General features: G+C 40.0%; 1 protein-coding gene across 1 annotated transcript in view; it reads left to right on the top strand.

Moving 5' to 3' along the window:
* MYO3B (myosin IIIB) overlaps positions 1–13,929 on the top strand; it is a 428,901-nt gene that overhangs the window by 181,461 nt on the left and 233,511 nt on the right. The window contains exon 9 of the mRNA XM_007459030.1: positions 3,176–3,331. Within this exon, the coding sequence (XP_007459092.1) occupies positions 3,176–3,331 (156 nt within the window). The remainder of the gene's footprint in view (positions 1–3,175; positions 3,332–13,929) is intronic.

Below are 13,929 nucleotides of genomic sequence, written 5' to 3'. Positions count from 1 at the left end.
CCCTCTTTCCATTAAGCCTTCTCTGGCTGCCCCACACCCACTGCTGCCTAGTATTGTTTTGCCCAGTTGTACCTGTGCCATTTTAACAACACATTGCAGAGTAGGAGGGATTCTCTCATGGGAGCCAGGGAATTGACCTCATCACTATCAGGACTTGACCTCAACTTCCTCACCTCGTAAAAGAAGGGTTAGAATAGAAAATCTTGGTCCCCTAGCTCCAAAACCTTATGCTTTCGTGTGACTATTTCTTATTCTAAATATAAAAGCAAACACTGGCTTCTGCTGTTTCCTGTGTTTCTCTTGTCCTTCCATCTTTATAATAAGATTGTCGATCTTTGAGGAAAATGGTCATAATTTTTTATGAATTCATCTATTTTGACTCATTCCAGCTGTGCAATAAATGTTTGCTGAACAAATGAAATGATATGATTCCAATGACCTGGTATCTAGTAATGCTTGACTTTCGCCATATCTGCTCCTAACATAGAACTTTCCTCTATTTATTAGTAAAATAATAAGTCCATTTCATTCTGGCTCTTTGATCCCCATGAGAAAAAGAGTATGCAAGAGTGTTTTAGAATAAGGCTCTACCCTCAAGGTCTTCCTGCCCTTCTCCTAAAAATCTGCCAGTGCAGTTGGATATTTCACAGCTCTGCTTAGCATTCTTCCCATATACACTCTGTTTCAGTTTTGCTGATCCGCTGGTATGACATTCAGCCCACTTGGGCCTTACTGAGAGAACTAACAAATAAATCCTCTTGATCATTCCTTCAGAGAGTAGAACGCCTACCATCTTTATTTTTTGGATCTCCAGGAGACAACAGATTCATTGTTGTTTCTCCCTTGTCTGATTATCTCACTTCATTATTTAGTCCTCATTTCTCTTACTCCCTCTGTGATCTAGAGAGAGATCCCTTCCAAAATACCAAATGATCTTGCAACCTTGTTTGCAACCTTGCTCTCCCACTGGATGCTAAAATTATGAAACAAGATATAGCACCTTTAATTGCACCCCCAGAATCTAGCAAACACCTATTTTCATAAGGCTGGAGTATGGGTTTCCTGGCTTCTCTCAAACCCTATCTAAGGAGCTTTAATTACCGGGAGTACTGTTCCAAGGCACCTATCCTGAGGGAGAAGGTAGAGGCAGCGCCTGCTCACTTTCCCATTCACCTGCTCTGAATTTCCTATTAATTGTTACACCTCCCACTTTCAGCCCCCTTGAGTTTACTCATCTGAAGTTTTGGCACTAGTCAACAAGCAGTTGAGGCTTGCCCAGAAAGCAAAAAAAAAAAAAAAAAAAAAAAAAAGTGGGGAAACCAATTAAGAAATCAGTCTCCCCATGTTTGGGGATATACTTGGGTACAGAAAGTATGTCTATTTGGTGATGAGAGACAGATGTAATGTGACCTGCGCCAGATCCCTGGACAGGCTTAGCTGGGGGTCCCAGCAGTTCCTGGTCTCCCGTCCTACCCATGCCCTCTGGGGGGGTGGGGGTCTGTGCAAAGCCACCATGTGCATCTTCAGTAGGAATTCTCAGACTTTATTTGGGAAGTTTTTATACACCATCTCTCAAGCTAGGAGGATGAGGCATACACCTGTATTACTGACCATATAAACTATCAAGAGGTTCCTTTTTTCCAGGTGCTTAGGGAAACGTTAGCATTTATTTTCCTTTGGTAGTCACATAATTATATACGGATTAATATACATGGAATCTAGGGAACATTGCTGATGTAAAAGCATGAACGGAGTATTTTTTTAAAGCATGTGCACTGATTTTTTAATTTTTAGTAGGAAATATAATATACAAAAGGCCCCTGGACCCATAAAAGTCAAATGATTAATTTCTCCCTATAGGGAGACAGAGGTGGTATTTATAGTTGTGCCGGCAGCAGAATGGAGATAATCTAGGTTCTTTTGGCTTTTCTAGCTGAAAGCTCCAGTTCCAATAGATAGGAAATCCCTGAATCAATTCTAAAATGGGATAATTGGGAAATTTACTGAATATCTTTCAGGACTAGAAGTGGAGGGATGCGAAAGTGATTTGAAATGCAGATTAAGGCCTTTTTGTAAAACCAACAGTTGAGGATTGTTCTAGGAACTCTGCTTAAATGTTTTGAAAGGATGCTCAGGGTGAGGCTGAACATTTTACCATTTGTCAGTGCATTTCATCATTTTAAATATGTTGTGTTTTACATGTTGCTGGCATGTCACTATTGGGAAAACTGGAAACATTTATTTCATGGAGTGGGCAGAATGGCATCTAGTATTTATCCTAAGCCTTCCAACGTGAGCTAAATAAAAACTGATAACTTAAAAGGGCGGATGTTGAAATTTCTTCCTCCCCATCAAGGGCAGCTACTCAGAATGGAAATGCAATGGTAATTAGAGGGGTATTCATCAGATTCAATTTCACTAGAGATTTCCTGTGTCAAAATCATCTTTAATAATATACATCACACAGCAAAATGTACTGAATCATTGTTTTCTTTGAAAAGGGCATTGCACCTGAAACAGAAAGTGGTTATACCGGTGAGGTTTTAACCAATTAACCACAGAGGAGTTTAAATACAACCGAATTTTTACCATTTTGTATGGACTTTTTGTTCCCTGTTTGAATAATTCCATTCCAATTCATCTGAACTATATTGTAGTCACTTCCTGTTCTGAGGTTTTTCTGCTTCTTCAGAAGATATTAGAAATCAAGGGGTTGAATTTTCTCTGTGAAAGTTTCTTTATGATTCGTTTCTATCCTTGCAAACTCCTAAATGCATTTTCCCCACCACCAAATAGTGGACATTTCATATACTTCTAAAATAAAGTATATAGACTAATCAACTTGGCTCCATTGTAAACATTTTTCTGTAATGAAAATTCAGACAGAAAATTCAGTCTGGCCAGTCTATTTTTCAGTGTTTTGAATATTTCAAATTAAATTGATTGTGTTTTCATATATATTTAAAGCAAACTAAAATAGATTTCTGATGTTTTGATCAATTCAACTAGTAGAGAATTTTTTTTCTGTTCTGGTAACTATGAATAAAGAAAGAGCTCTGTTAAGGTTAGTGATCAGGTTTTATAAATGAGCTTTTTCTCCTCCTCTCTCCCATATTTACAGGGGAGCCAGGTTTCTAAGATTGTACTTCAGTTGTTTCTTGATTTTTGTGAACAGGTGTCTTATTAAGGATTTTGAAAAGCGGCCTTCCGTCACACATCTCCTCGACCACCCATTTATTAAGGGAGTCCACGGGAAGGTTTTGTTTCTGCAAAAACAGCTGGCCAAGGTCCTTCAAGACCAGAAGCATCTAAATCCTGTTGTGAAAACCAGGTATGGTCCTCAGCGTCTTCCTGCTTCCTCTCTCTAGTTATTTATGAAAAAAGCGGCATGTCATGTGTTTTGATTTGCCCAGCATTATTACTGGTAATCACATCCGTGCATTTTTAAGTTTCACTTACGTGACATTAAGTACTCCATGCCCGGTGGATGAGAGCAGGAGAGCTTCAGAAACAAGCTGCCCATTTGTGCTCTTATGGCTGATTTCTCTCAACTGTGGCTGAAATCTCACTCCACCCTCATGTTCTAGTTAAAAACCAATACATATATATTTATATTTAATATACACGTAGATTTTTTAAAATTCTACCAATAAAGAAAACTGGATGAAAGCAGCCATGGCTGAGATTGTGTGAGAAATCTTTACTTGGCTATTGCAGGCTACAGAGTATAATTATAAGGTGGTTTTGTAAAGATTACAAGTTAAACACTGGAGGCTTTTTCTCTAAAGTGCTCTGAGCCCATTTTCTTTAGTTAAAAATTCCTTAGAGGCCATTTAGTATTTTTAAATGATTTTTTTCCCCAGATATCATCTATGCTATCTAAAGCAACTGTGATTTCCCCCCTCTCCTATTTTTATAGGGTAGATTAAAAAAAATAAATGTTTATTTTCAAGGGCAGTTGCTTAAAACAGTATTCTTGGTGGTCTCTAAGAAACAGATCTTTGGTTTCTGTCCAGAGGGTGGCAGAATTTCTCTTTAAAAAACAAACTAAATGCAAATAAAGCTGCTTCCGCAGCTAAGCAATTATTTGGTTTTACAAAACTGGCCAGGATGCAGATAAGCTCTAATCCATTATTACTAAAAGAACATTCAAAGGACTGGAGGTGAAGAAACTAAAATATCACAAAGTCACAAGTTCTGGAAATATTCGTGTATCCTGCAGAAAACTGTTTACAGATCAAAAAGCATCAGAACTCCAGGAGCTAGAGGCATAGTTTCAGGGTGACTATATCTTGCCGATCCCCCCCCCACCCCCAGGTTCCCTTTTTGATAATAGCTCGAAACAAATTGTTTCCTACTCTTTTCCCTTTTCCACTGCAATTTCTCTTTCTATGGCTTTTGCCCATGGGGTAGAGAAATGCAGAGAAATTCTTGTAACTTGGTGCCTTTTGAAGCAGTAGAATTTGTCTTTAAGCCCCAGGGAACTGAAATCTTTTCTTCCTCTGCTTTTGTTCCTATCCACCAGCCACCACCCCTCTACCACACACAAACACACACACACACACACACACACACACACACACACACACACACACACAGAGCACTGCCACCAAAAATGAAGATGAAATAAAGTACAAACCAAGCAAAAAAAACAAACTCAGAATTTAAATGCTCTCCGTTGAATCAGGTATCTTCTTGTTTCTTCTGATTTGCTGCAGAACAATTTCTGAAACTTAGTTGCAGAGTTATTCAGCTTTTCACTTTTGCCTGAATTTGCCTGTCCAGATGTGTGTCCTCTTTTTAAACACTTTTCTCCCTTTACCATAGAAAGCCAGGACTCCAGGCTCTCTCACCCCCTTTCTCTAATTTCTCTTTATCTTTGTTAACTCCTTTGATGTCAAAGGCCTCATAGGGTCAAAGACCCTTCTCTCAGGGTCTTTGTAATCTTCAGTTTCACTCAGAAGTTTGTGTTTCTTTGAAAAAGTCACTAAAAAATACAGCCTCACAAATAGGTATCAAAACTTTAACCAGCCACTTCTTTAGGAGAAAGGAAGATTCTAAAGGAAACACGCTGCATGAAATTAACACATCTTACCACTTGTCCTACACTATTACTTCCTCTTAGCAAGTGGCAGGGAGTTGGCTACATGGGTGTTCTTTTTAAGCCCATCCGGAAAAATTCTCAAATATCATTTGATGCTGGTAATTCAATATATTTATAAAGTTGTGAGTTTCCAAGTTAAGGTGGAGAAAACAAAGAATTATTGAGGTGAGCGCATAGATGAGTGAGGCGAAAACCCAATTTACATTTTTCTGCAGTTATGGTCGCACAGCAAGTGGTACAATGCAGTGGTTAAAAAAACCCTGACTCTGCCAGGTTTGAATCCCAGCTCAACCACTTATGGACAAGTTATTAAATTTTTCTGTTCCAAAATTTCTTCATCTATAAGATGGAGATTATTTGAGGGTTGAGTCAATACATTAAAAAGTACTTAATGTTGGGCTTCCCAGGTGGCGCAGTGGTTGAGAGTCCGCCTGCCAATCCAGGGGACATGGGTTCGTGCCCCGGTCTGGGAAGATCCCACATGCCGCGGAGCGGCTGGGCCCGTGAGCCATGGCCGCTGAGCCTGCGCGTCCAGAGCCTGTGCTCCACAACGGGAGAGGCCACAACAGTGAGAGGCCGCAAAAAAAAAAACAAAAAACAAAAAACTAATGTTGATAACAGAGTTAAACCTCAGTCAATGGTAGCAGTAGTTGTAGAAGTTGTGTACGTTGTGGTCTGTTTAATTCAGTCCTCCGTTTCTTTTGGCCTTAATCTGTGCAAATTCATCTTTATTACCAAACAACATCATGAAAATAAACAGTACTGAGATACTAAATGTTAAAAATATAAATTTCTGTCTCTTATTTAAAATCTAATTTATTCAGTTATTCATTCCAGAATTATTTATATGTGTGTATGTGTCAAGCCCTCTGCCGAACAGAGGAAATCAGATACAGTTCCTGATAAAGAGCTAATAGTCCAGTGTGTGAAACAGACAAGAATCAGATGAGAAGAGCTCAGCATGAAAAGTGCCTTGATAGAGGGTTGCCCAGAGCACCTCCCAGAGTACCTGGGAAGGGTAGACCCTGGAAACTGGTGGGAAGGTGATCCTTGAACTGGCCTGAAGAACGAATAGAAGATAGTTGGGGAAGGGGGGTTATTCCACGTGGAGGAAAGAATGAGCAAAGGGTAAAGGCACAGAGGCTGGAGACAGCTTAGGGGATTTGGTGAACAATTAGTTGGCATTGCTGGAGCTTGGCATGGGATGTGGGGAGGGAGAAACAAGGCAGGAAGGGGCCAGGGCATGATGGGCTAAGGAGCTTGGTTTTGTTCCTTAGACACTTGGGAGCCACAGAAGTATTTCAAGCAGAGATGTGCTTTGGGAAGATTGTTCTGATTGCAGTGTGGAGAATGAAATGGAGCTGGGCGAGGCTGGAGCTAGGGAGGCTAGTGAGAGCAGATTGTGGCAATTGTAAATAACAAAAGGTATTAAGGTAATGGTATTGTCAAGACTTAGTGGTGAATTGGATGAGAGAGATTAGGGAAAAAGAGAAGCGTCACAGCTCACAGCGTCTACCTGAATTGGCTGCCTCCCTACCCTGGTTCATACTGTCATCAAACAGAAATTGCAAGACACTCAGAGACAGAGACCAGTAAAAAGATTTACTTTGCTTCCTCTTCATATCCTATCAAATGCCATGCATAGCCTATGCAATGCCATGTACTTCCAGATATCACACAAAGCTTCCAGCTTTCTGCCCAAAGAAGTGTTCTTCAATGGTCCAAACAGTCTTGGGACCCCCAGCTGCAGAGACTTGTTTAGTTTTGAGAGCTAATGCAGAGAAATGAGAACTACAGCCTACAGGGGGAATTTTTTTTTTTACTGTTTTTTTTTTTACTGTTTTACTGTTCCTGCAAAGGCAGGGAATGTTCTGTCCTCTTCAGTACTTTCTCCAGGGGCGAAAGAAGTTGGTATTTTCAGGGGATTGCAGAGAAGAAGGCAGGTACTTAAAGGATGGGGAAGAACTTGGATAGGTGAAGGGGAGGATCTTATATAGAGGGAGACATTGAAAATAGAGAGAAGATAACAGAGGAAGCAAGAGGGAGGGAGATCAAGCACCTAAGAGGAAGATTGAACTTAGAAAGAACCTCTAGATTGGGAAAGATACAGAAAGGTTAGATGAAGATATCCAGAAAATTTGAAGGGTGGGGTGCAAGAGGCCGAGGAGATACTATGAGGAAACTCATGTTGAATGGCCTTTAGCTTTCCAAAAAAAAGTAAGCAAAGTGGTCTCAAAGTTGGGAGTGAGCTGTGGACTTCAGGGAAGTGTTAAATCTTTGAAATAGCCGCTATGAGGAATATGATAAAGGGTTCATTAAAGGTGGACATAACGATTGCTCAATAGCACAGAAAACCCAGGTGGAACTTAACTGAATAGCATTACATTGTAGTGAAGTTAATCAGTGTTTAAGATAATGCACGATGAGCATTCAGGAGAGCATTTGGCATTAGAACCTCTGAAAAATTGTACCATCAACACCATCACCTTTTCCATCTATCATCTCTACCAATTCTTAGCCACAGGAGTAGGAGTAGAGAAAGCAGATACTGTGGTCTTCTTCAGGCTGGAGCCTGGCTTGGATGGACATTGATGGGTGGACACGGGGGCAAGAGAATCTGAGTAGGAGAGTATCCTTGAGGTCTTTTCGGAGATTTGGAAGAAAGTGAAGCCAGAGTGGCTTATTGGCTTTGAATGTGGGTCTGGGTCAGGGGACTGGCAGTTACAATGAAGACAAAAAGCAGATTCAGTGAGAGGATGGTGAGAAAAGAGATTGTAGAACTGAGTCCTCGGGAACTTTTGAGAGATTATTGGGAACTAGTCATAGCTGAACTTGTGGACAACTTCAGTGGAGGAGAAATAAAAGTTTTTAAAGAATTGACAAAGAGGAATCTTGAAATTAGAACGTGAGAAGAATTAACAAAGTGATTGGTAGGGTATGGGAAAACCACAGACTGGATAGGGGAAGGAGTAGAGAGAAAGGAAAATGGGGGTCAAGTGCTGGAGAAGATGGTACGAGAGGGTGATAACGAACTTTTTAAAAGAGATTGGTTAGGGAGAACAATAGATGGAAAAAGGCAGAGGCAAGCAAGGAGGACACTCCTTTCCCCACCCCCTCACCACAAGTGGATAGAAGGTGGAAGGAGGCAGGAGAATTATGGGGAAATGGTCCATTCCTGTTATGATGAAGAAATAGACACGTATTCAGGAATAAGGCTAGGAATCGTGGGGAGCTCATTCACAGTAGAGCAGAAGCTGTACTGTGTATTGTTGACTGAAAAAAAAATGCACAACCTAAAAGTTGAGAGTTACGTTTTATTCGGTGGACAAAACTGAGGACTTAAGCCTGAGACACAGCATCTCAGATAACTCTGGGAGACTGCTCTGAAGATGCAAGGCGGGGAGCCAGGATATGTAGGAGTTTTTTTGCAGCAAAGACCAGGTGGTTGATTGTTACTTAAAGAAAACCAGATATCTCAAGTTAAGGAATTTAGCACTTCTCTGTATATGGGAAGATGCAAGAGTCTGGGCTCCCTGGAATCATTCCTTTGATATATACCTCAGCTGTCTGGGGCCAGTATCCTGTGCTTTCACATCCTGAGTCTCCTCACGGTGCACCGTTGGGGGATGGCTGCAGCAGTTGACTGCTAAATGGTGGACATCAGGCATCCTGTTTCCATCCTCAGTTCCCTCAGAACTCATCTTTGGAGATGCTGTAATGTGATGGCTTGATGGCTGCACATCCTCTGTTCACTGATAAGGCAGCCAGTATTTTTCATTCACGGTATAAAGAAGAGCTTGAGTGGTGAGGCCCTACCGCTCCTCTCCTGGTGTAAGTGTTCTAGCTCTTCTGAATGGTGCAGTTTTTTGGGACAGCCAGACTGTAATCCATTCCCATTGCACATTATGTATATGAGGCACCCATGGAGAAGTGACATTGTGCTATTTGAGATTTGATACCATTTCCTGATGCTGATTGAATGAGTGAAACCATTGGAATTTAAGTTTTTCCAGTAATTTATAATTTTTCTATAGCATATGTTTGACTCAGGAACAGTAGAGAGGTTATGCATCCAAGGCTGACTCTCTCAAAGGAAGTCACATAGCCCTAATATTCTGTGAACAATAGTTTAGGGCTACATTTTTACTTAACGGGTCAGGGATGCTGTTAAATAATGTGGTCATTTCCTTTACATCAGCTCCCATTTCTTTGACTTTCAAAAGGAGTTTTTCCCCAAATTACTTTTGCAAATCCCTGAATTCATCAGTATTATCTGGTATATCATGTCACTATCAAAGTGAGAGACGTTGACATGAAAACATGCTTTTTAAAAAATCACTTCACAAGGGTTAGTGGGGAAAGAGCAAAACCTCTGTCTGCAATTAGAGTAGAGGCAGGGAAAGCGCCGGGTGGCTGTGCTGTGACCCGACCTACTCCCTCCTTCCAACCTCCCATCATGGACTCAACTTCTAGCCTCAGGAAAATTGCAAAACCCAGCAGTTGTTTGTTCCCCTGTGGGTGGTTTGGGATAAGCTGAAACCACAAATGTTAAACCCTCAAATGCCAAGGGTCTACTACCAAGTATTACTTGGTAGAACAATTAAGTTGCTGGTTGTTTCCTGCTCTGTTTAATGGATTTTTATTCTACCCTTGCAATTTGCCTGAGGCTGATTAAAACAATGACCTCAGCTTTTCTGATTTGTTTTCAACCAGCAGCAGTGGCCCTTAAAAACAGATTTGTCACTGCTTCACTGCTGAGCTTTCCCTAGTAAGTCTTGCTCTTGCTTCCTCTTTTACCTGCAAACATGCACCCCCCACACACACATATATACACATACATCACATTACATACACTGTTGGGTTCTTGGAATCCTGTGCAAATGAATGACTTTTGAATGATTACTTCATCAAGTGCTGAAGACGCTTGCCACATAGCAGGTTAAGGATTTTCCTGTTTTCCTAACAGACAAGAAATAAATCTATACCCTGATGTAATCTGCTATCTATCTCTATCTATAACTGAATGAGTGAATTAATATTTAATTTTCTGCTGGTGTCACTGATTCTTGCTGCCTAGAGAAGATAGCTATATCAAATACACGTAATATAATTGATAAGATGCTGATCTGTTGAAATTCTGGTCAAAAACAATGCTTTTGTTTTGGAAAAAACAGGGAGATACTATAGAGGTTTCCACCCAAATAATTCTTGTATTTTTTAATCTGTGTATTATAATGTTTGTTTGATAAATATAAGCTTAAATTTCAGATCAAGATCAAGCTCATGTAGTTAAAGTTATCTAGGTGGTAACTTTACTCATATTTGGATCTCAGTAGGATGGTGTTGCACCTAGATGGTTTGCCATTATTTTTCTCATGCTAGGTCCATGATTATGTGATTATAGTAAAAAGTTTCTCTTTCATCCACTCTGTTATCAAGAGGTATACTGAAATGGAAATAATGATTTGGAAGAAATATTCAACATCACTACCTTTGTTGGAGTAATAGTACACTATCCCCAATTTTGAGTAACATTTTCCTTACTATATGAGATCCATTGAATGTGGTGATAAGGGAGTGGTTCCTCTAATCTATCCAAATTGTCAACTTGTTCCTGAGCTTTGTACGTGGCCGCAGAAGCCTTTGTCTTAGACTCTTAAGGACCACCACCTTTGAGCCTGGACCCTCTCCCTTACTCCTTTTCTTTACTCCTTTTTTCTCCACCCCCAACAGATTTTACTTACTTATCTGGAATCTGGTGGGAGTGTTAGTCATTTTCCACTCCTTCCGGTTCCACTCTTGGATGGAGGGAAGGGCTCTGATCCTGAGTGTAGAGGAGTGGAGGTAGAGGGGGCCTTCCCAATGGTCCTCCTGCCATAGGACGACCGTCTAAAAGACCATCAGGCATTTTTCATTGCAGAGTTTCACCTCTCACTAGCTCATCCCCTGTCATTTATAGACTAAAAGATTTTGTTTCAAATATCGTATATTAACACATATATGTGGAACCTAGAAATATGGTACAGATGAACCGGTTTGCAAGGCAGAAATAGAGACACAGATGTAGAGAACAAACGTATGGACACCTACGGGGGAAAGCGGCAGGGGGTGGGGTGGTGGTGTGATGAATTGGGCGATTGGGATTGACATGTATACACTGATGTGTGTAAAATGGGCAACTAATAAGAACCAGCTGTTCTTACAAAATAAAGATTTTGTTTCCTTCCTACCCTTGAGTTATAATTTAGAGGCATTCCTTCTATGCTTTGTTCTTCAACATAGTTGGGCATGAAGGGAAGAATGCCTCCTGCCATACCTACGTGAAGCTCCTGCAGCCCGGCGTGGACCTACCTACGTGGATGTTACTGCTTCCACAGGCAAAGTTGACAGACAGGAACAGGCTAAGGGATTAAGGAATCACTTTTGGACAAAATATATAATATTTTGTCAGTATTATTCATAGGGCCAGTAGCTCAAAGAATTCTGCAGGCCCAGTGATGAGATATCAAAGAGAACTCCCAGAAATGGTTTTAACCATAATGCAGGTGTAGAGATTAAATTATAGTGAAGCCAACAGCACTTTAGGACTTTATTCCCCCAGTGTCTGAACAAACCTGGTACCTTCTACAGCTTCTTTCCCCCCTCATGGGCTGGACCTAAGACATCCCCCAAAATCCCCCATCCTCTATCTCATCTGTGCCCACTGTTGTTTTAGGGGAGCTCCCAGTCTCCACCTCTGGCTCTGTCTCACCAACTCTTAAGATCCAGTTCTTATTCTCCACTCATTGCCTTAGACCTGATGTTTCAGAATTGCCCTCATTCCCACCTTACTTGAACTGGGGACTCAGACACCAGTTTCCCCTTTTCCTGATCCCTGAATCCTTAGGTCAACCCTTCTCACCACTACCTGCCCCACACCACACCAAACCCAAACTCCAAGAACCAGCCTAAGCCAGGGCTTTGAGTCTCATCCTCTCTAAGCTTTAACCCCAAAACTCCATTTGTCTGGGGAAACCAGGCTTGGCAGACAACATACTTAGGGCTTCATGAAAACAAATAGAAAATCTAGCAAAAAGCAGTATAGACTGTTGGGATTTGAAAATATCTTCTAAATCATCAAAACTATAATACCTTACCATATACTCTTAATTTAATAGAATGCCTTTTGCTTTATCCAACCATTTACCTATCTCTCCATTCCTCTAAGCTTTGGAATACTCAATCCAAAGTTTTTAGTTGGAAATCTGCAATTTTCACATTAAACAAGGAATTCTTCAGCAAGAATTGATAATAGATGCTATTCTCAAGTAAGGCACTAGGTGGAGCATGTGAATTTAAAGGAAATTTAAGTTGATGGTTACTGATGACAAATTATTTAACTCAAGAAAACTGTAAAAAAATTTAAACCAAATTTCTTTTGATTAATTTCAACTAAAAATAGACAAATATAAAACAGTGTAACACTTTTAATAAATATATGTACCCTAGGATAATGTAAATTTAAAAAGATAAAAATTGGAATAAATAATTTTTTTCTCTTCATTCTCTCCAAACACTATAGCCAAAGCAGGAAAATGAAGCAGGTAGCAGTCTCAGAAGAACACTAGTTGGGGAATACTGAGATAGGGCTGGAATATATTTTTTTCCCTGAGTGAGAAAATTAAGTGGTCTGTATCAGAGTGGAAATACCTTGCAAGTTCAGATTTGCGGACAGCATCTGCGTGATTCCTGGAGGTTAAACCTGTGAGATAGATATACAGATAAGCTCTTCAGGGTTCAGAAGATAACAGTTTCGATCCTGGTGGTATTGCCTTGCACATGCTCACAGTTATAGTCACGACTTTCTACTAGAGTTTATTTGTGATATTGCAAGTGAGGTTTGTCAATGCTTCCACTTTTAGTTGGCTGTAAAAATGTCATCCGGCGTGCAGCTTGACATCCCTATATGCAGTTCAGGCTGACTTCAAGTCCAGGTTAGGAGTTACTGGAAGAAAAAAAAAATCTCAGGAAACTCACCTTTGACTCAGTGATATTTTGAATTCTGATTCCCCCGGTCAGCCTGTTACCATATACTTCTCAGAGTACCATGCATTCTGTCCAAGGTCCTTAGTTGCGTTCAATGGAGAGACAGAATGGAGAGTACTTACTTCATCTTGACCCGAACCAGCGCCGTGGAGTTTTTAAAAATTCCTGACTTTCTTTGTCAAAAGATGCTTGAAATAAACTCTAACATAGACTGTTTCATACAATTGCAAGATATAAATTTAGGAAGGAGATAAACTAGCTGAATTTAATATGATGAGAATTTAATTTATTAAAAATATGTTGCAATATTTTGTTTTATGGTGAACTTCAAAGGAAAAAAATGCTTGGGTTTTATGTGAAGAGGATTTGACCAGAAATGTGTACCCTCCTGCTGTTTTATTTGGCAAAGTGGCTAGATAGAAGCAGCTCTGAGTTTTTAAGAAAAGTTGTTTTTCAAACAGATATGATTTTTCTTTGACATCACTAATATGTTAGAATACAGATGAATAAACTGTTCTGTCTAATAATAATTTTTAAATGCTTAGGTTATACATTTGACTTTATTAAGTAAAATTAAGTTTCATCTACTTTGGACTTTTATATGAATTAGCAGCAAAATTGGTTCTAGCACTGGAGATGACTAATACCATGCTTAAAATACTCCTTCAAATCTATCAAATCTATCAGTAATAGGGATTAGGAAGTAACTTTTAATTTAATAGGCAGGAAGTTTTTTAAATGCCTGGTGAGTACACTCCCAAGAGAAAATCTCATATATGTACACAAGGAGATGCACGTAA

This window comes from Lipotes vexillifer, unplaced genomic scaffold, assembly GCF_000442215.2.
Source record: "Lipotes vexillifer unplaced genomic scaffold, Lipotes_vexillifer_v1.1 scaffold1241, whole genome shotgun sequence".
Taxonomy (NCBI): domain Eukaryota; kingdom Metazoa; phylum Chordata; class Mammalia; order Artiodactyla; family Lipotidae; genus Lipotes; species Lipotes vexillifer.
The sequence above is the reverse complement of the archived record's forward strand: the minus strand, read 5'-3'. Positions and strand labels throughout refer to the sequence as shown.